General features: G+C 34.7%; 1 protein-coding gene across 4 annotated transcripts; it reads right to left on the bottom strand.

Annotated features, from left to right (window-relative positions):
• Positions 1–7,935: 7,935 nt before the first annotated feature.
• LOC127798230 (uncharacterized) lies at positions 7,936–20,139 on the bottom strand. 4 transcript variants are annotated; one of them, XR_008022356.1, is made up of 6 exons: positions 19,505–20,139; positions 12,866–13,348; positions 9,904–10,419; positions 8,688–8,836; positions 8,479–8,568; positions 7,936–8,376 (listed from the first exon to the last, which is right to left on the bottom strand). XR_008022356.1 is itself a non-coding variant. In XM_052331665.1 (4 exons), the coding sequence occupies exons 1-4, from the start codon at positions 20,015–20,017 to the stop codon at positions 8,753–8,755; spliced, it is 1,596 nt and encodes a 531-aa protein (XP_052187625.1). In that variant the 5' UTR covers positions 20,018–20,139; the 3' UTR covers positions 8,411–8,752. The 4 variants fall into 4 exon arrangements, 1 of the variants encoding a protein (XP_052187625.1); XR_008022354.1 differs by having other exon boundaries at positions 7,937–8,376; positions 8,479–8,836; XR_008022355.1 differs by lacking the exon at positions 7,936–8,376 and having other exon boundaries at positions 8,411–8,568.
• Between the last annotated feature and the right edge of the window lie 3,670 nt (positions 20,140–23,809).

Below are 23,809 nucleotides of genomic sequence, written 5' to 3' on the forward strand. Positions count from 1 at the left end.
CATGATTTTCCATCTCTTCACTCTGAGCTAATTCATCCGATGCATATGGGGCATGGCATACATATACAGACATATATATATATATATATGCATGTATGTATGCAGATGAAAATGAGCAGTTGCAGAAAATGGCCACCCTCTCTCTCTCTCTCTCTCTCTGGACATATGCACTTAGTTATGCTTAGAGAAACACTAGCTATTATAGCCCTATCATGACTTTCATGAGCTTCATTAGAAATTAGTCCAATCAATGTTCTTTTTCATCAGTCGTTTGTTATTTAATTGAGTAGAATGATATATATCACCTAATTAATTATATTCTTACAATTGATCATCATGATTTAATTAACAATTCAAATGGATGGGTATACAAGTACGTACCAACATGATTCTTTTATGCAATTTTGTTTTATTATTCTTTCTTCTAAAATACTCCCATGCATCTCCAATTAACTAAATACCCATTCATTTCAAGTTGTAATTAAGTACCCGGCAAAAAGGGCACCCGCGCGGCCCCTTAAAAAGAATTTTTGTAATTTAATATGCTATCAATAAGAATTAACTCTCATAGTCACTATCTATTCATCTAATCCAGTAAACTTCTTTATCTGTTTTTTTTTCTAAGTTGGGTGGGAGTGGTTGAATAAATGTGGGGTTGGAGAATATCAACATGCATGGTGATGTTAGCCAAATTAAGATAATCATTGAGATGAGACATTTGGCATCCAAATTAGTAAGATTTCTTTTTTATTTTTTTATTTTTTCTTGTGTTTGGTTAGGTCAAATTAGAGAGATCAAAGATTTTGACTCCAAATTCTCTCTCTCTCGCTCGCGCGCGCGCGCGCACACACACACACACTTGATCCACTATTCTGGGCCTGTGCTCGTGTAAACTATACATGTCATGGAATTTATCCAACTTTCTGGAAGATATTTATTCATCCAACGGCTCAAATTTCTTTCATCACGGGCATCCTGAGATAAATCACAGCCATCCATGAAAAGCTTTGCCAGCCGGGAATTAATGTGGACAAAATGCTTTTCATTAATTCCTGTGTGATTCCATCTACACATGACAGTGAAATAGCACTGCTCCCTGCTCCTTGCTCCTGCTAATAATGCTACGCGTGCAACACCAACCAATCAAAATAATAATGGTACGCGCCTACGAGCGCTTGGGGGAAAGGCAACTGGGGGGGTAGAATTGATTGGTTTTGGGCATGTGAAGGTTATAAAAGAAGGGGGGGTTCCGCCAGCGCCATCGCCAGATTCACCTCCAACCTCCGAGCAGAGCAAGCCCACGCCCCACCCAACCTGTAAAGTCAACTCCAAACAGTGCCTTTCTTCCTCCCCTCTATTTAATATTCCTTCTTAATTATTTGTATAATTTTTAAATTTAATTTACTTTTCTTTTTGCATGGCAGTACGTGAACATTTAATTAATGCGGATCCACCCAATCGTCAGAGCATGTCTGTTTCCTTCTCTCTCTCTCTCTCTCTCTCCCTCTCCATTTGGTTATTGTTTAAAATTTTATTCTTAATTCCGAAATAAAATTAATATTTAGAAGACGAATTTGGTGAATAGATTTGAGAGTTATTTAAAGAGATAATTAAAGTTTAGCAAGACGATTATGTGGGGTTTTAGAAAAATACCATAGTGTGATCTTGAGATTGTGAAATTTAATTAATTTCTAATGTTGTAACGCTAATAATTAAGACAAATTAGTAATACTGTCATTAAAATTTTTTACTAGCTAGCACGAGACTGATCAAGTATGTAGAGGGCAAGAAGCAATCTTTTCCAGTTATTTTCGAGTTTAAATTCCCTATAAAATAAAATGGTCTTAGAAGAAGAAAGTAATAATTGTCCCTATTATTGTCACAGAGTCGATCTACAACTTTAGCAAACAAAAAATATAAAAATAAAAACACAAAAACCTAGCTAGCTAGCTATGTATTATAATATCAAATAAATATTCCAGATTGAGAGCATCTTGAGACTGAGCAGTCGTAACTACTCCCTTATATGACTTATTACAAAATTGCATATGGAGACACATTTACGTATGTATGTATTAATATTATTATAATATAAAAATAATTTAGTAGCTAGGCCTTCGTCATCTCAGATTAGGTCAAGGCCATGAATTTATTAATATAATTGAATGAAGGAATGCTTACAAAATTTTGAAGAAAAGGTAATTCTCGTCTTCATCAAGCATTTTGTGGGCCCCTCTGAGCGGCGCCCCACCGGCCGGCCGGCCGGCCACACCTCCTCCGTTGATCCGCCGCTATACCCCCTTAGTAGGCATTTTTGTATCAATTTGGTCTGAGTTTCATGATATAGTAGTTTAGACCCCAGATTGATTTTAAATGGATTAAAAATAATCTAATCAAAATAAATCAATCACATTAATTCAGTTTAGTTCTCGGAATTTAGTCGCAACATAGACACACACACCCCCCCTGCTTCTACTATATATTAAAACTGTAACTGTATTGATTAATGTTATTAATCAAATTAAGTTACACGAATTTTAATTTTCTAATCGACTAAAAAAAAAATCACTAAACTTTAATTAAAAGCTATTACGTACATCCCATGCAAGATGGGTTCATTCACAAAGACCAAGAGCGAGGACGAAATCTAACATTAGTGCGTCACGCAAAAGACTAATTTTTAATTAAGATATTGTTGGATATTCACAAAGAAACTATTTTGGCCTCTCAAACCAGCAACACATCAATTGAGGTTCGCTTTCAATATTTAAGGCTGACTATTCTAAATTAATATATATAATATAATAATAATATTATCCGCTCCAAATACGTGTAAATATATATATATATATATAAGCCAGCCATGCCATGCATGATTAATATACTACAAAAGTTGTCCACGTTACGAAATCCATGCAATCTTTCATGTGTTGCCCCCCGTGGTGCCGCTGCTTCTTTATCATTATTGCCAAGGGAACGTAGCTTGGTTAGCATGCGCTGCGCAGAAAATGACAGACGAGGCTCAGAGGGAACACCAAATCACCAAAAATTACAAGGATGGTTATATAATGCACTCATAATCACGCATCTTTTTTAAGGGTTTAGAATCTGTGTTTGTGATTCGATCGGCCCATCCCAGACATATATATTCCCTAAATTTCATGTTTGTTAGATATGAATACGTGCGCAATGAGCAACGCTAATCAATGATGCATCACCATGATTCACGATGTTCGCTTGGTCATTCTTTGTGGCTAAGTTACAAAATTATTTTTAACTAAAATATACAAAGATGACTAAATTTTTCACTAAAATATAAAAAATTATTAAATTTTAATTTTGTATACAAGTCCATAATTACTGTTAATTCTCTTTAAAATAAACTAATGGAATGTTAATGTGATTAACAATATAAACTCATATATAATATTAAAATATCACAAAAAACAAACTTGACTCAATGTTTAAAGCCGAAAACTAAATCTGCATACCTTTGCCAGTCTCCACCTCACCTTCATCTCGTTAGTCTTCACCCTTGTCTTCTTCATCTCTCATCTCGTTTTCCCTCACCTTCGTCCTCGTATTTTCTCTGCAAACCCTCTCTTTCATCTTGTCTTTCTCTCTGTGAATCCTCACTTTCGTCCTCCCTTTCATCTTGTCTTCTCTCTACAAACCTTCACCTTCATCTCGTCACTTCTCTTTGTAAACTCTTCACCTTCGTCTCATCACAACCCTTTGCGAACCCTTTGCACCTTCTTCTCGTCACAACCCTATGTGAACTATGTGAACCCTTTGAATTGTATGGCCATGTCCTTCGTGATTTTGTCAATGTTGAAATTTGGAACTTGGAGTAACTTTATGATCAGGAACATGGGAAGTAATTTTTTGGTCAGCAATGATAGAAACCATTTACAGTTGTATGGATGATATATTTTATTTAAATGATATCAGCCGGAAATTGAAGTTCGTTGATATATTTTGTTCAAGAACTTGGAGTAATTTGAATTGTTGACATGGGTGTTGGCCTTCTATGTTGGGTGTTGTGGGAATCTTATCCTTCACCTCCAAGCTTTTGTGAAGTTAAGCTTCATCCTGTATTAGTTTATAAGTGTTTGATTTATTTATGCAATAATTTTTTTTATAATTTAATATAAAATTCAATGAAACTCCACCTAAGAATGTTATTCACTGTCGGTCCCAAACCTGGATAAAGGAGGAGGGTTATGTTAGGTAACCGACAGCCAACGTAAAATTTAGTCGGATCCAAAACATGAACTCTAGACAAATTATAAAAAATCGTTTGGGCGTAGGCGTAACCCTTCATAGCGACGCGCTACACTGCCCCGTGTAGTGACAAGTGAGCTAGGACCGCTGCATTAGCGCCCAGATGTAGTGATAAATGAGCAAGGGTTCCCGCATTTGCTTGGACGGATGTGGGTAAAGAAACTGGTCCAAAATCAAAATCAAAACCAAAACCAAAATCAAAGTCAAGGCCAAAAACAAAATCAAATCCAAAGTCAAGGCCAAAAACAAAATCATAGATTAAGGATTGGGTCATGGAACATAGGAACATTAACAGGCAAAGCTATGGAAGTGGTGGATGTGATGATTAGGAGAAAAATTAATATTATGTGCCTTCAAGAGACGAGATGGATAGGGAAAAAAGTAAAAACTTTATCAGAACCTGGATATAAAATATGGTACACAGGAACTGATCGAGCAAAAAATTGAGTGGGGATTATTATGGATAAAAGCTTAATAGATGAGGTAGTGGATGTAAAGAGAATAGGGGATAGGATTATTATGGTGAAGATTAGTCTAAGAAGAATGACTATGAATATTTTTAGTACATATGCACCACAAGCGGGGTTAGGTGATGAGATAAAAGCAAAATTCTAGGAGGATCTAGAGGGACTCATACAAATGATACCAAGAGGAGAGAAAGTGATTATAAGAGGTGACTTAAATGGGCACGTGGGTAGAGACGGAAACGGATATAGAGAGGTACACGAAGGGTATGGATTTGGGGAAATTAATAATGAGGGTAAATCTATCCTAGATTTTGCTATGGCATATGGGCTCATTATAACCAATACTAGGTTCAAAAAATGGGACGAACACTTAATCACATATAAAAATATCACCTCAAGCACCCAAATAGATTACTTCCTCATGAGACAAGAGGATCGGTTATGTTGTAGGAATTGTAAGGTGATACCGGGAGAGTGTTTGACTACTCAACATAGACTTCTAGTACTTGACGTCCAAGTAAGAAATTAGAAGAGAAAAAATCACATAAAACAAAATTCAAAAATCAGGTGGTGGAATTTAAAAGAGGAGAAACAACTAATCTTCAAAGAAAAATTAAGGGGTAGAAGGGAATGGAATGGAGAAAGACAGACAAACCAAATGTGGAAAGAAATGGTTAATGCTCTGAGAAGCATGGTAAAGGTAGTCCTTGGAGAGACAAATGGTAGAGCCCCTAACCTTAAGGAGTCTTGGTGATGGAATGAAGAGGTACAATTGAAAATTAAAAATAAGAAAACTTGTTATAAGGCGGTATATCAATGCAACAATGAAGAAAATCAAAAAAATTATAAAGAAGCAAAAAAGGCAGCAAAAAGAGCTGTTAGTGAAGCAAAGTCAAAAGCATATGAGAATCTATATAAACGACTTGATACAAAAGATGGAGAAAGGGATATATATAAATTAGCTAAAGCAAGAGAAAGGAAAACACGGGATTTAAATCAAGTGAAATGCATAAAAGATGACAATCAAAATGTTTTAGTAAATGAGAGAGCGATTAAGGAGAGATGGAATGAGTATTTCACAAAATTATTCAATGATGGTGGTGACACAAGAGTTAGGTTGGGACATCTTAGTAACTCCGAAGGGAATGTGAGCTACACATTCTATCGACGCATAAGTTCAAATGAAATAAGGCAAGCTTTAAAAAAAATGAAAAATCATAAGGCAGTGGGACCAGATAATGTACCAATAGAAGCATGAAAATGCATGGGAGAAGAGGGCATCTCCTGGCTAACGCAACTATTTAACGCCATCTTTAAATCAAAAAAAATGCCATATGAGTGGAGGAGGAGTACTTTGGTTCCTATATACAAGAACAAAGGAGATGTTTAAAACTGTGAAAATTAGAGAGGAATTAAGTTAATGAGTCATACCATGAAACTCTGGGAGAGAGTAATAGAGCAGAGGTTCAGAAAGAAAACAAAGGTGTCAGAAAATCAGTTTGGTTTCATGCTTGGTAGGTCAACAATGGAAGCTATATATTTACTGAGGCGTCTAATGAAAAGGTATCGAGATCATCAGAAGGACCTACATATAGTGTTTATAGATATAGAAAAGGCCTATGATAGGGTCTCTAAAGAAGTATTATGGAAGGTTTTAGAAAAGAAATGAGTCAAAATAGCTTATATACAAGCCTTTAAGGACATGTATCATGGTGTAGAGACAAGGGTCAGAACATGCGGAGGGAATACTGAACCATTTACAACTACAATAGAACTGCATCAAGGTTCTGTACTAAGTCCATACTTATTTGCCCTAGTAATGGATGAACTCACTAAAGATATTCAGACAGATGTGTCATGGTGTATGCTATTTGCAGACGACATAATGTTGGTGAATGAAACAAAAGAATGAGTGAACACTAAGCTTGAGTTGTGGAGAAACAATTTAGAATATAAGGGATTTAAATTAAGTAGAAAGAAAACAGAATATATGGGATGCAAATTTAGTAAAAATGCAAGAGTGGATGATGTTATAATAAAATTAGAAGATCAAATCTTACAAAGAAAAGACCATTTTCGATTTTTGGGATCAGTGATTCAAAAAGATGGAGAAATCCACGAGGATGTCGTACATAGAATTAAGATAGGTTGGCTAAAATGGAGAAATGCATCGAGAGTGTTATATGATGGTAAAATCCCATTAAAATTGAAAAGAAAATTTTATAGGACAGCTATAAGATCAATCTTACTGTATGGCTCAGAATGTTAGGCAGTCAAATACCAGCATGAGCAAAAGACGAGTGTAGCGGAGATGAGGATGTTAAGATGGATGTGTGGACATACAAGAAAGGATAAAATTAGAAATGAAGTTATTCGTAATAAGGTAAGAGTAGTGCCAATCGAGGAGAAGATCAGAGAGACCAGACTAAGATGGTTTGGTCATATGTGAGAAGGAGACTAAGAAACGCTCCTGTCAGGAGAGTTGATGAAATGGAACAATTAGTCACAAAAAGAGGTAAAGGTAGACCCAAGAAGACTTTAGGAGAGACATTAAAATTTGATATGAAATATATGAATCTAAATGAAGATATGACAAAAGACAGAAATACATGAAAGTCTAAAATTTATGTAACCGACCCCACATAGTGAGAAAAAGACTAGATATGTTGTTGTTTATAAAATTCAATGACATTTCTATACTTTAATACACAATTCAATAATCTTTTTATATTTTAGTACAAAATTTAATAATCATTTACTATTAATTTGTATTGGGTCAAATAAATATCTTGAGTCAGTTTAATTTTTAATATTATATATAAATCTACGTTATTATCCATCTCAACATTCCGTTAACTTCTTTATGACAATTGAATATAATTATAAAATTATATACAAAACTATAATTTAATGACCTTTTTATATCTTAGTGGAATTTTCAAAAATATTTTTATTACAAATTAAAATTTAATAAACTTTTTGTACTTTAATGCAAAATTTAATAACTATTTTTGCAATTTAGCCCATTCTTTGTTGTTGAGATCAATTTGTCTAGATTATAACATCTAAATCTATAAATTAACTCCCAATTACCAATGACTTTAATTAAATCTTAATTAAGTTCAATTTGACCAAAATAAAAAACCATCACCAACTATAACCTTTTCAAGTCCATTGCCTTGAAACGATTCACAAGTCTATACGATGTCAACTTGTCAAGCATTAAAAGCAACTCTTCTTTGCAAAAAAGCATAGGTACGACAACATTCAAAAATAAACCTCTTGCAACACAAGGCAAATTTTATGAGGTAGCATCGCCTACATTCTTATATCGTCTCCTACTACTAATAGGATGGTCTAATGGAGCGTTTGAATTATTGCTGGCATAGGCAATACCACAGCTCCACCAAACCTACTCTCTTTTTTTTGTGATCAAATTTCCATTCAAAAGAAATCGTTATGAACTTACCTGGCTAGCACAACAACCAATAAACTCGTGTCCCTATCAGTATCGTGTTTGTACCCCGTGTCACTCAACCAAATACAGTTTGGGAAAGTGATTATGTCCATGACCAATGAAACAATAAAGTCGATGAAGATTAAGGGAAATCATGTGTCAGTTATTCTGTCCGAGAGAGAGAGAGAGAGAGAGAGAGAGAGAGAAGAATGAAACAGATTTCCAAATACTATTTTCCTGGGAAACAATATAGTTTTTGGAAAATCTTACTGTTAGAACTTAGATGCCAACGAACGAGGCATGAAACCAGATTGATCCCCAGCTGTTGGGAAGCAGGACAATTCCGCATCTTCAACAAATCTGCACCAAGGACAGTAAGATATTTGCACTACAATTTGTAGACACCAGAGAGGCATCTAAATTGGTATTCATTGAGAAGAAACAAAATTCTCAAATGCGCCTGTAAAACTTAAAAATACCGGAGAAGATGATCCTCCTGTGGTACTATTATTGGCCGTAGACAGCATAAAAATGAATCCAAATCTTATGCCTTTGAAGAGAAGCTAAACTGCAAACCGGTCTTCCCATGGTCATGCTGAAGCTGTTTCACTATGTAACAGTAGTTAACCTGGAAAAGGGGGGAGGGGGTGGAAACTACTTCATCACTGTCATCATTTGGGATTAGTTATGTTGGAAAATAAACAAACAAGAATAAAGGAAAGGATGAACTGCTACGAAACTGTAGTGAAGGGCAGCTTCATGCATGGACAGATAATTGCATTTGCAAAGGATGTTATCCACACAATCAAATGACATTATCAGTAGCCTCCTTGACTTACGGTAAATTGCATAAGATGATTTACACCTCAAGAAATTAGGTTATCAAAGGATTAAATGGAAAACTAGACTTATAAATGAATTTTGTCTCCTTATCAGTGATATAGAATGTCTCACTCTAGTAACTTTTAAAGCTTGTCCAAGTTTAACAAGAGATATGGATTTGATATTGTCATGTCCAAATGATTGTTACCAGATTCACGAATATATTATTAACTGTTAAAATTGCAGCATAGTTTATAACCACTAAACCTTCTTTCGGGTAGAGAAAATCAGGGCCATCAGGCAAAAAACAAAGTGCAGAGTGGAAAAACACTCCAAGCTGCTCCCAAGTATACACGAAGATCCTTGGGTAGCCCCAAAGATAGGAAACACATGGAAGAAAAGTCAGAAATATTGAAAAGGTCAGTTTAAAACCCTGGATGTGTGAAATCACAATTTCTTTTTCTAATCCTACAATACAGACCCCTAGGTTTCATTTAAATGTCAAAAATATCATATAGGAAAATCTTTTATGGGAAAATATGATAAATAAACAGAAATATGAAAAAATATTTTTCTATCAATCATTTAGTTTAATATTCAGCTGGAATTTATGTAGCTGACCCCACAGTGAGATCAAGGCTTGAGGAGGTGTTGATCATTTCAATTAAAATTAGGTTAAGCTTTCCTATGATGCGTATCTGTGAATTTTTACAGGAGAGCAATTTGAGGAAAATAAATATTTCCTTCAGGAAAACATTTCATGCACCAAATGAATGCACATATCTATTAAAGAAGCCTTTTTCTATATATTTCTTCTGTCGTTTCCAGTCCTGATGCTCAGATTGATGCAAAGATCTCAGGAGAGAAACTAACCTCCATAGAAAATAGTCTAGTGGGCACAATGATCCCAAATCCTGCAGAGCTTCGGAAAGACTCCGTGAATTTCTGGAAGGAAAAATCTCGATATGCATTGTCTGTTAATTTACTAACGTTTCCAGCACAAGCAAAAAGATGTCCACGGATACCAGCTTCCTGGAACACCCTCGATGGAAGATTAAAAGAAAGGTCTGCAAAAGCAGTAACGGTAAGGTCTCCACCAGGAAAATCCCTTCCTGAATCAGTGTTAGAACATTCATCATTTGAGTTTCCTCTAGGTTTCATTCTTGGTTCAGTAGAGCCCAATCCCCTTGACTTAAAACCCAAAAAGCTCAGTGGGCCTCCCAAGGTGCAAACTGTAGAAGATTTGCCACCTAAAAAGAATGTCTCAGATAAGGATGAGGGCCTGTTGAAGAAACTGCTTCCAAATGGAAAAATAACCCGGCAGGAGAGACCAAAGTTCAATGCAGCACAATGAAAACCCAAGGGAAAGGCATAACGAAGTTCAAAATCCTGTCGAGAAAAACCCAGAGCATGATATAATAAAGAACTTTATACAGTAGTGGCTTCACCAACATAGACCAACATGAATATAGCAAAGGTTACATTAGTTGGCCAAGTTCATTTTGTTGGGAGCATCAACAAAATGGGAAGGATCTTAATCTGTTTTTCAACTTAGATGATTGTTAATATATGTTTGATAAATACAAGGGTACATGTCAACTTGTTGACAAACTTTAAGAACCTTAGCAACTAGCAAGACAACAAAAACGTGAAGCAACCACGGTCCAACTGGAAATAGATCAATCTCCAGAAAGCTTGAAGAACTGCAATCAGAAGAGTGAATGATATGTGCATATTTTTAACTTACAAATAAGATATCAGTCAAAAGACCTTCAGTGTAGGTTTTATACATACCACAATGCTACCACTGAAAAACTTCTATCATTTCTTAAAGAGAACTCAGACTCTTGGATAAAAGACAAAAATTGATATTAGCTAATGGTGAATGATATGATTTCTTTACACAATTTTGTGTAGAGTGATGATGCCTTGACAGCCAAGTATCAATTGAAACGGTAAACAACTAAAATGTGCAAAAGCCATTTTTCATGAGTATTTCCACTAGAAATGAGTTTACTCATATCAATTTATATGGAAATGTTACTCTTTCTCCATCTATTTCACACAGGCAACAAAATTCCAAGAAAAGACAAATTGATAGTGTTTAAAGTGCTAAACAACACACTCCTGTTTTTGTAAATAATCATTTTAGCCTCAATTTTTGGGCTTCTGGAATTGAATTTAATTAAATATTTTGGCATATTAGAACTACCCTTCCTTCCTTACAGAACGTCTGATACTCCCTATGAGAAAGATAAAAGATATGTTTTTTGGAATTCTGCATATAACGAATAAAACATGTTTTGTTAAAATCTCATTTGAACTATATGCATAAACAAAACATCCATGCTTGATTACATAACATAAGTCAATCAAGCTCCACCAAATTCAAGTTATTATGACTTAAAAAGTTACCATCATGGACCTAACAATTTATATCAAATATCATAGGAGAGAAACAGCAGTGACAGATAGCACAAAAAAGAAATAATAATATTTCACTTAATTCTGAAGGATGGGTTTATAGTAAATAAGATCACCAAGCTCAAAAAAAGTATGCAAGCAAGATAGAGTCATACCCTTGGGCCTATTTGGACTAAAATTTTAAACATGACAAAGATTCTAAAACAAAATATGAAATAAGAAATCTAAAGGTACATTTGGGTAGGGCAATCTATGCCAATCATTTGGAAATTGGCATTTCAAATTCCCTTTTTTGTTTTCTTTATTCAAGGTATTTTTTGATTTGGGTTCAGATCTAAATTAAGCATTTAAAATGACATACTAGGGGTGTTATTTGAAATGAAATACATATAGGTGTTTCTATAATTTAAAATTGAAAAAAGATAAAAGCAAAATTAATATTAAAAATATTTTTAATACATACATTCTAATATATATATTTGTTATATATATAGAATTTTATATAGCAAACATATGGCAATTAAGACATGGAATTAGGTACATATTAAAATTGATATATTAATATTGTATACTTATACAAGTATATTATGTATATATCATATATGCAAGGGCCTTAATACTGCCCCAGGAACTGCAAATTGAGTTCATGGGTTGAAAACAACTTGGGACACAAATTGGATCGCCATAAATGGCAATCCAGAGCTTCAGCTTGATTTCCAAAAGGTTTTAGATTGATTTGTCATTGGATAATCTGCTTTTTGTCAATATGAAAGCATATTCACGTTGATCGAAAAGAGGCAAGCCTACCAGTGGTGGCTAGAGGTCTTTGAACATGTCATGTGCTGGTAAACAAGTGGCACATGTGGATGGGTGTGCCTTACCTCCAACAGATTGTTTTCGCTGACAGTGTCACTGCAGGCAGGTGAACCACCTGCGGCTACTATTCTCTAATTATTACAATTTCGCTTGTTTTTCAATATATATACATATTTTTTGGTTGTTCACTGTTCACTCACTGTTCCCTGTTCATTTTCTTTTGCAACAACACAGAAATTTCAATTGCATTTATTAGTTGCAAAAGCAAAACAAAAGAAAGTGAATAGAAGACAGGGAATTGCTATTGCAATGAAGCAAATTTTTCGCAATTAACTATCATAGCAAGAATTGAAATTTAAGAATTTCAAATGAAAGAATTTGAAATGTGAGCATTTTAAATTAGAAATTTCAAATGACATTATTTGAAATTCCCCTATCAAGACACCACTTAAGGGAAATGGAAAGTCAATTTACACTATGGTTTCAATGTGAAAATAATAATTGTAACAGTAATAACTAACAATATAAATTTAACAATCTAAGCATCATACAAGTAGAAGTAAAAAAAAAGGCAAGACATTTTAAGGGACTAAACCTGATGAAAAAGATGTGAGCTCCGGTAATCAGGCAAAAGACCAACAATTTGAGAAGTGGCAAAAAAAGCATATCCACGAGTTGGTCTCCTGGGATAATCTCTCTTATCAATCTTAAATGCATACTTTAGTGAGGAGATTAAACCATGTCCAAGCTGCCTCCTCATTGACTGAGATGCCTGCTGTGATGGATCAAGAGTATGCCAAGAGAGGTTGCATAACAGATCATGGTTCCTGGATGAAATTAGGCTGACAGATAGGCCCACTGCCCGCTCTTTGTAAGAAGAAAACTTTAGCCAATCTTTGGAGAGTATAGATGCTCGAGCCAGTACAGGAGTTGCCATTCTTTTGAATCGAGGCAAGTAGACACCAGCACTAAGCTCTGAAATTTTGTCCCAGCCATAGGCGAAATAGCCATCCCAAAGGTCCCCAAATCCAAACAAGTTTTTTAGCTTGAGTGATCCATCAAGCGACCAAGATCTAGCCTAAAAGGAATTTTGAAATTTCAAGAAATATGCTTGCAAATGTACATCACACAGCATATGCAGCGTCATCTAGTAAATTGAGTAGTATGGCTTCTTGGAAACATACTAATGGCAAGGATTGATGATAACAAAAATTGCTGAGAGATTAATTGCTGCTCAATTTAGAATTACATGTGCAAGAGATAGCATGCATATCTATATTCATTTGAGTAGAAAGCTGCTAGAATTCATTCTCCAACATAATCAACAAATCCCGGAAATCACAGGGGATTTGGCTTCCATACAGGTCTTTTCCATATTAGAGCAGAGTGGGAAAAAGAAAGAAAGGAAAAGAATACATTTTAAGTACTTCAAATCTTAAATATTCAAAAAAACTTTGGAATATGTTAACATAGTACACTATGTAAGTAGGTAATAATTTTATGCTCTGTGAATATGCACTATGGTCCTATAATGTTATTTCCACTGTGGTTTGCATATAGGAAAAGGACTTAGCCTGAAGACTCAAAAGAAAGTAAATTAAATGTCTAACTTATAATCCACTGTCACCGTTTTTATGCTAAACCAGGTTGTGAACAAAACAGAGCCTAAAATTTATCACATTAGAGAATTTGGGATTTGATTCACAGGCAACAATAAAATATAGTATTACTCTGTCCCCAAAGACAGGACACAGATAAAAAAATGGCAGTATCAGCACATGCAGTATCTCTACCACATTAAAAGGTGGAGGTTGTCCAAGTGTTTTCTTCACTTGGCTGTCCCACTAAAAATAAAAAATCCCAAATTATATGCCTTTTTGGCATCTTTTGGAACCTACTGGCACCTTTTGTACTGATGCATTATAGATCTTGGCCTACTGCCCCCTTGTCATAAATCTCTCTTTTCATAAATTTTGCTGCATAAACCAAGAGGAAACCTCTCTGCATGCAAGATAGACCAAACCACAAAAAAAAAAAAAAAAAACTCTTTGAATTTATGTAAACAGCATATAGTAGGTATCCACATTGGGCAACTTCTATCCCGTCCTTCATTTCTTGGTGGGAATAATGGATCTGACTGGATTTCTACTGGATTCAAAAACATTTTTTCATTTGATTTTTCTGATTCAAGTAAACGGTGCCTAAAAAATTCTCTGAAGAATGTCCTCACTGGTGGCCTTTAGTAAAAGGCCATGAGACAGGTGTTTTTCCATTATGTGGTTATGGGGATCAAGAAAAACAAGTTTGTACTTAACCGTAGAAAGAAATTAAGAATAAATTTTAAAATGCCTAAAGGTTTAGTTGTCTTATAATTTTGATTTTTAGGTCTCAACTAATTGAATTATACTATCCGTGTATATATATAGGAGTATTAACACTAATTTGATTTTTATATACCAAAACATATTTGTGAATAAAAATATAAATGAAATTAGAATAGAACAATGAAAATAGGTGGTATGTGGAATTTTAGTATACTCTGATATTCAAGGTCCTGAAAATTTTTCTAATTGGAAGATATACCTGTATAACAGGTGGTACAAGAAAATAATTCTATTTTGGGAAAAAAAATTCCCAATTTTTCATTATTTAGTATGAATTTCTGTTGAAACAGTTTTTAATGAATTTTTGATAAACAAGAGACCCCTTATCTTGAAGATGAAAAAAAACACTAAATCCATAAATTTGTGAATTTGTATTAGGAACTAAATTTCAACTTTTCATTTTTAATACTTTTTATATTCTTATTTAATTCAAATGGAGGGTATTCTTTATTAACATTTAATTATTAATTAAATGGAGAGTAAAATATAAATTAAAAGAAAATGAGGACACTAATGTTCTAACATTTTGAATGGGACAAAATCTATGAATTAACTCTATTTCCATATGCCAGCATGGATCAACGTTTCAGGGCTTGAAATCCCTTTGCATATTCTAAAAATTGAAGAGAAAAGCTACTACAACTCAAGAAGAACAAAGTGCTCACAACTAGGGGATGGCAATGGGTAGCTCATTTACACATTTACATACTAGTTTTAACAAATTTTCAAATAAGACTTATGCCTATATCTCAATTTTTATACTCGTTTAATTTTAAATGTGTAATTGGGAACCCATTGGGGGATCCATTGCCATCCCTACTCACAACTTTACACGTCATTCAAGCATTGTCATCTACTTTAAGAGTATTTCTGAGTTTTACTATTTTGCATTCATCAAGAGAGCTTGACGTTGTACTTATGATGTCTGGAGAGAGCTTTTTTTTTTTTGTAACAAATTCTCATTTTAAGTGCAAGAATTTATTAGGGGCATTTTTATAAGTGAGCTATCACGTTAACTAGTAGGGCTTTTTTTGAGAGTTCTTCAGATAAAACTCTCGGGGTTTATTTTTTTTGGACAGCTTTTTCCATAGGTTAGCTAGCACCAGATCAACCAGCAGTTGTATCCCACAGTTCCTAGACAGTGGATTAAAATCTCTAGTTGGAGGTAGAGAAGTGGCAAAGGCTAGGGATAAGCCAAACCACTATAAATTGTCTTATTTTCATTTATTTTTTGTTCTTCATTTTAATTTATGCATGCATGTCAAAATTTTCATAAACCCAATTCCTGCCATCCCCCCCCCCCCCCAAAAAAAAAAAAATATATATATATATATTGTGTTAAACTCCATTAATTGTGCTAACAAAGAGAGAGGTGAAGATTAGGATATCTTATGATGTGATTAATAGAGAATATACTGAGATCTTTTTTCCTACCTAAATGAGCTTATTTTTTTCTTTCTTTATTCCCCTTTTCTCTTCTTCTCTTCCTCTATTCTTCACTTTTATGGCATCTTCACTAGAATGGAAGAAACTTTCTTAATGTCACATCTCATAAAAAAATTCTCAAATTTGCTTACGTAATTAGTCATACCAAAGACATTTGTCTAAAACCCATTGTTCAAATAGGCATCTATATTATTAAGCATGAAGATAATCCTTTCGCAATCTTTTCTTCATCTCAAGCCACAAAGCAAAGGATTTACCCCTTGTTTGGATTGGGTATAGGGAGAGGGAGGAAAGGGGAAACTCTTTCCCTTGTTGAGAGGGTACATGATACCCTCCCCTTCCATAAACCATTTTTCCTTACATCCTAGTCTGGGGTCTAGAGAAGGGAAAGGGAAATTATTAACAAATATTCTTATTGATTTTACAATCCTGCTTATTATTTTTGTAAAAACCTAAATCATTTTGAAAAGAATGATATAATTGTCATTTGTTTTATTCCTTTACCGTTAGTTCCTTTTCATTCTCTATCCAAACAAAGTGAAGGTACATTACTCACCTTTAAGTTCCATTCTTACCATACAAGGGTATAGTAAAAATCTTAATGTTACTTCTCTTAACCTTGTATCCCTATTCCATTATGTATCGTCTGTACCCTACCCCAGCCCTCTCCCGCACAAAGCATTACATTCCGTTAAACTCCTTACCAAATCTCATGGTGGAACCAAAGTTTCATTTTAACATAATGAATTTTTAGACAGTGTAATGTCTTACTAGTCAAATTAATCTTTCACGTCAACAAGCCAATTCAAAAAAAAAAAACATTATGGTCTTACTACCATCATACCATAGAGCAACTGCTTTACCCTATATTGTAAAATCGCTACTAGAATCTTCTAGGAAATTTCTAGGTCAATCATGGAGATACTGCACTGGAAATACCACCCATGACCCTCTTGGTAGCTATCGTGTGGCCAAATGTTCTATGCATGCCATGAATGTTATCGTCCTCAAAAATTTATAATCCCATCCCTCTCATGCCTTAAATAACGTGCATGATCTCTCACATGGTTATGATTGATGATTGGAAGAACACTCCTACCCAATTTCAAAAACTAAACTCTCTCTAACAAGGGAACCTAAGCATGTGATACTGAAGTCTCTCTGGGTTAGGAAATTTATGAAACCAGTAGACCCAAATAGATGGCCAAAATGCGGTCCTGAGTGAATGTCCTGTCATTCACATGTTCATCAACAAGTTAATTGCCTAAGGACCGAGAGAAGTGGGATATATTAAGTTCAGCACATACTGGACCCATGACTTCTATAGATTGCCATTCATTTGGTCTATAAAATCTTGAAGAGTGGTCAAATTAGTTGCAAGAGTTTGGAAAAGGTGTGGGATGTCTTTCATATCTTGAACAGCCAACAAAGTTATAGAACTTTTTTTTTGGTTTCCAGGACAAGTCAACTAGATGAAAGTGAAATGGTTATGCAAGTTGATCTACTAAAAGTGTAGTCAAGTAATGATGAATAAAGGTGCAAACAGTCTCTGCTGGGTAAAAACAAATAGACATGCAACTTGGTAATGGAAATTAAATAGACCAATAGCAATTGAAAGACTTATAAACAAATACAAAATTAGTCTAATTCCAAAACAAGAATGCGTACCATTTTCAAGGTCACAATTCAAGCTTCCTAGAATCCTATTAGGGAAGTAATCCAATGTGCACATAATAACTCCTCAGAAAATTTTTCTCCTTGTTGCTCATCTGGCCAACTGAATTGGTCTAGGACCAGGCTGCTTCTAGTCCTAATCTCGAAAGTAGAAGTGTTAGGTCCATTTCATGATGTAAGTTGGATTGACCACTTGGTCCAGACTATGGGAAAGTAATAGAGCATAAGGTCAGACTCTGCTGGGTATAGATGTGGATGTGAGCCAAACTTAGCTGGTCCTTGTTGGACAGATTCAAAAGTTACAGTGGGTTGAGGACTAATTAGCAGCAATGGTTTGCTGAAATTTGGTCTGGGCTTGATAAAATGGGGTGTGATATAAATCCAGATCAAGGGTAAAAAAAATGGGTGGTGAGTTATTGCTTTGGCTATAGATCAGATTGTTATTGTTGGGCTTAGATTAGTTCATGCCTGGATTTGGGGTTATTCCAGCATCTTCCTCACAGCCGTCTTCAAAGCTTTCAAGCAGGACTACGGGCTAGGTTCCAAGCAGCACAGAGTTGCATCTACACGAACTACCCACATGATCACAACATGATAATGATGACTAGTGACCAGACAAGAAGATACAAAAAAGGCATATGTGACAAGCTTTTTATGAAAGGTGATAATGACAACAAACAGCACTGGTCTTGCCTATGTTATTGTTGGTGGATTTGATGCAGGTAGGTGACCAAATGATTGGATATCCATGATTGCAGTGGATGGATCACATTTTGGCTTTGATATGATAAACAAAGAGAAGTGAAAAATAGAAGAGAGAAGAAAGTGAAGGGTGGTCAAATAGGAAAATTCTTTGTATATTCTTAATCAATCACAGTGTAAGATCATATAATCTTTATATCTCCTCTGTGTCTGTGTGTGTTTGTAAGAGATAGCATAATCCAACTAAAACTAGCAGATTTTAAGACAATAATAATCTCCTCATAAGATTAAAATTCTGAAAATACTAAAGAAATTAACTAATTCATAAATTTTTTAGAATTCAAGTTTCCTTCTCTTACGGTAAGTACTGAATTGCCTACTTGATCACCATAAATTCTCCCTGACTAAGAATAACTTCTTGATGGCCATAAATTCTAGAGGACTAAGTGTTTGAGTCCAAACTAAACACTAACTATGACATAAGACCCTTCATTGACATTTGATTTCATACAATCCATGTAATCAGCAAGTATACAGTTTCCATTAGTTAATGCAATTCTCCTCCAAATCTCACCGCATTGGTTGAAGAATGTGTTGGGCAAAGGATTTAACCCATTAGAGGGTTGAACATCAACAAAGACAAGATTTGCTAGACGATTGATTCAAATGACACTGTAAGTTCAATTAACTTAACCATGTGCCACCATGGTTATCCAGTATTGGTAGTGTTATCCTTTATCATTATCTCTGCACTGTCAAGGGAATCACATGAATCTAGGGTCTTAATTCCAATGGCAATCATCAATAATGAATAATGCCTAATTGGTCACACCATCATACACCAAGCACCTATGAAAGAACTTCAGACAAGGTTTAAAAATAGAAATACGTCAACTATCGATTCATTCATGACGGACAAATAAACTATATCGCAGACAAGTAAACAGGTAATCCCAAAATGAAGCACAAAAGATAAACAAATAAACTAACGGATGAAAGTATGTAGGTCACATGGAAGAAGACAGTACCTCAGGCTTTGAGAAAAGGGAACAATCGGCGACGAGAGGGCTTTTAGTCTCAACAACCTCAACAATGACATTGGCGGCCCCCGGCAACCACGGCGGACCCGAATCGAGCGTAATGCTGGCGGAGTCGAAAATTCCGAGGCAGCGAAGGCGAGAATTGGCGATGCTCGCGGCCCAAATAAGCTCTTGGATAGAAGTGGCATTCCTGAGGGCCTCAACTTCAGCTTCGATCAAAGAGTCCTTAGTCTTGGTGTTGCCCCTGATCAGCACGTCATGGACTCGAAGGGGCAGTCTCTCCGTCGATATCTGGCGGAATAGGCTCTCCATTTTGACTCTCTCCGAGAGGGTTCTCGATCCACAGCTTAGTGGTTCGTCGTCGTCGTCGTCTTCTTGCTTCTCGTCCTCTTCTTCAAAGTCTTCGCCGTCGTCTTCTTCTTCGTCCTCGCCACTCGATGGGGGTTCTTGTTCCGCAATTGGCGGTTCCTCCTGCTGCTGTTCTTCAACCGAGACCGCCATGGAGGGAGAGAGCAGAAGAAGCTACGCGGGGTACAGCAACAAGTAGGCAACAGAGCGAAGAACGATGCAATTTTTTACGTCAGCGTACTGCACCCGCTGTCCTGCGACGGCGGTTTAACCTGAGTTCATTTTTTAAGTATGAAATTTCAATGGCAAAAATTTGAGTATGAAATTTGATCCCTGTAATTTCAATTGCAAAAATTCTAAGACGAAATTTTTACTCGAATGATAATGTTTTTTTATCTTTTTGTCTGATTCACTGTAGTGAATTAGGGAAAAGAATGGGTGACAAGTTAATTCTAGCCTTATATTAACAAACATTTCAAATTAATAAAGAGAAAAAATCACATACATAGCGACTTGTGTTAGGATTTATGATTCAAAATATATTATCATTTTATTTGTTATGTGCATTCTATTTGCATTTTGATATATGTATTTGAGTTTCATCTTACTTACATTTAATTAAAGTTTAAATGTATACATAATCTGCTAATTATTTTGTGGGCCAATAGCCATTGGGCCAAGATCTGTTTTACGAGCCAAGCCCATTTTTCATGTGGCCCATGCGTGTTTACCCCAGCCCAGCTCGTTGCCTGCTACTATATAAGGGCAGCTTCATGCCTTAGCTGAATAAGATCACTCACTCACTCTCTCATTTTCTAAAACCCTAGTTCAGCGTGCATGAAGTGAGACTCTCTCTCGCTTGTAAATCCTTCTCTTATTCGATTGGTTTCGATTTGTGGTAAAATTATTTGGTAAGGCTGTATTACTTTAATCTTTGTTGTTAAATCACCTGAGGCGTGAGAGATTGGATGTAACTGATAGATCAAATTCTTGACACGATCTTAAGATTGGTAGAACAGATCCTATACTTGTTCTTGTATTTTCTTTTCTGTTTTCAGTTGATGTATTTGCAATACGTCTTGTTCTTGTTGTGATCTTATAATTCGGTTGTAATCGAAAGCTATTAGTGGATTGACTAAAGGCGGAGCCTCTACCGTGAGTATGATCTTTTAATCCGAACACGTAACTCACTGTGTTGTCATTTCTGTTTCTATTTTACTACGCGTGCTCTTGGTTGGTTTGGCCGATTAAACAGGAATATATCAACAAGTGGTATCAAAGCCCTAGGGATTCAAGATCCGGACTGAACCATCTCATTTCCAGAAAGATAAACACGAAGATTTTTTTTCGAATCTTCTATTAAGTAAGAAATTTCGCGTTTGCCCTAATTTTGCTATATATATTGTTTTATCCTAATTCATAATCATTACTGTGTTTCCCTAATTCTTTCTGAGCTCTTGATTTTGTTTAACATTCAATAAGTTTTTCGTTCTGTTTTGGCCTAATATTGTATTGAATTCTTGATTTTGTTTTTAAATCCAAAATTGTTTTTTCTTTAAAATCAGTGTTTAAAATCTAATTTATCTAAAATGTTTATAGTATGTCTGATAGGACTGCTTATCTTGTTCGATTCTTAATTAGCTTATTTTTGGCCTGCTTATAAATCTTTCTATATGGCTCCATCTAAATTGAAAGTAGATAAATTTGATGGCCATGGTGATTTTAGCATGTGGCAGAAAAAGATAAAGGCAGTGCTTGTCCAACATCGGTGCGCGAAGGGTCTGGTGGAAATAAAGAAGAAAAATGATAAGCAACTCTCCATGACCGCCTAAGAAATGAAGGACATGGATGAGATGATTTTTTCCTTAATCATCCTCAGCTTAGCAGACAATGTCCTGCGCTAGGTAAATGAAGAAGAATCAACTGCAAATGTATGGTCTAAGTTTGAGTCCTTGTATATGACTAAGTCTCTAACTAATAAAATATTTTTGAAAGAGCAGTTGTTTGGATTTAAAATGAACCCTACAAAAACCTTAGAGGAAAAATCTAGATGAATTTAAAGTGATTACAATAGAATTAGCCAATACTGATGAAAAAATTTCTAATGAGAATCAAGCTATTATTTTGTTAAACTCTTTGTCAGAAGCTTATAAAGACCTTAAAACAACAATTAAATATGGTAGATCTTCTTTGACCTTAGAAGATGTGTTGTTAGCTCTTAGATCTAGGGATCTTGAAGTTAAGAGGGACAATAGGTCAAGTCCTGCAGAGGGATTGCAGGTTAGTGGTCAAGCAGATAGAAATGCCACTAGGGATAAACCTATGCTTGGAGGGTCAAGAAGAGGATCCTCAACAACCAAGACTTGTTGGTACTGTAATAAAGAGGGTCACTTAAGGAAAGAGTGTTTCAAAAGAAAGAAAGATCTCGAGAAAAATAAGTATAAAGAAGAATCAGCCAACCTGCTTGATGGTTATGAGAGTATAGGAAGACTGTAGGCTTGGAGTCTAGGCATGAAAAGGCTAGGGCACATTGGTCATAAGAGAGCTGTTAGAGTTAAACATGTTAGGCATGAATGGATTTGTTTAGGCTTGTAACCTAAAGGGTTGTATAAATCCTGTTTTATGGTATGGGGTAGAGGTTCCCATAGATACATGTGTTTTGATTCTTATGGGTTGTAAGTTGCTTGCTCTATCTCTTTATTGGAAGTTGTTCCGAGTTCTTGGTTTCTGTCTAGGACCTATTTTTAAAATTCTGATGAAGGTCCAGATGTTGATTGATTAGTGGTTAATTTTATAAAAATTTTGTTATAATTATATCATTCTTTTGATCTTAAAAATAGTTTAAATTAGATATTAATATATATTTTATGGTTATATGCAAGTTTAAATTGAAAAATGAATGAAATGAAATTTTAAAGTAAAATTTAATAATAATAATAATAATATATAAAATTATATATAATACATATACATCATTATATGCATTCATGTAATATATATAATATAATATAATATATATGTATATATGTGCCATGTGTAATACATATATATAATATATAATTTATTAATAATATTAAATTATTTTTATTTTTTTTTAGGCATGAAGAATTAAAGCCCATGAAGACTTAAAGTCCATGAAGAATTCAAGTCCATGAAGAAATCAAACCCATGGAGAAATCAAGCCCATGAAGAATTCAAGTCCATGAAGAAATCAAGCACATGAAAAATTAAAGTCCATGAAGAATTTAAGCCCATGAAGAATTAAGGCCCAATTTGAGCAACCCATGGAAGATATTATTTGGAGAAGACCCAAGGATTATTTTTAATCCTAATGAAGATTAAAAATCAATTTATAGAAATCTATTTTTATTTTTTATGTGAGAGCTTTATTAGGTGTGTTTTTTTTTAGCTAAAATCCACTTAACTATTAGGTGGATATTATAGCTAAAATCCATTTAACTTTATGAATGCTTTATTAGGTATGTATTTTAGCTAAAATCCATTTAATATTAGGTGTGTATTATAGCTAAAATCCATTTAACTTTAAGTGTGTGAGTGCCCATTAGATATAATTATGTCTAGTTGAATAATTGAAATTGTGTGGTTTGTATTGCATCTTGTGGCCTATAAATAGATCACTTGATTGCATTTGTAAGTGTGATTATTATTCTTGAATCAAAGTTTAGTTGTTTCCTTATAATTCTCTCTTTGAGAATTGTTCTTGTTCTTTCCCCTTTTCTTTAGTATTCTCTCTTGTGATCTTACTTCCTTCCTTTCTTCTTTTAAATTCTTATGTCATTTATTATTACTTTATTATTCACCGCCTAAATGGCCGGTTAATTTGTGCCTTTAAATTTCTGCAATTTTCATTCTTGTCATTTAATTGTTCACCGCCTAAATGGACGGTTAGTTTCTTGCCTTTAAATTCTTGCAATTTTAATTCTT

Source organism: Diospyros lotus, chromosome 3, assembly GCF_014633365.1.
Source record: "Diospyros lotus cultivar Yz01 chromosome 3, ASM1463336v1, whole genome shotgun sequence".
Classification (NCBI taxonomy): domain Eukaryota; kingdom Viridiplantae; phylum Streptophyta; class Magnoliopsida; order Ericales; family Ebenaceae; genus Diospyros; species Diospyros lotus.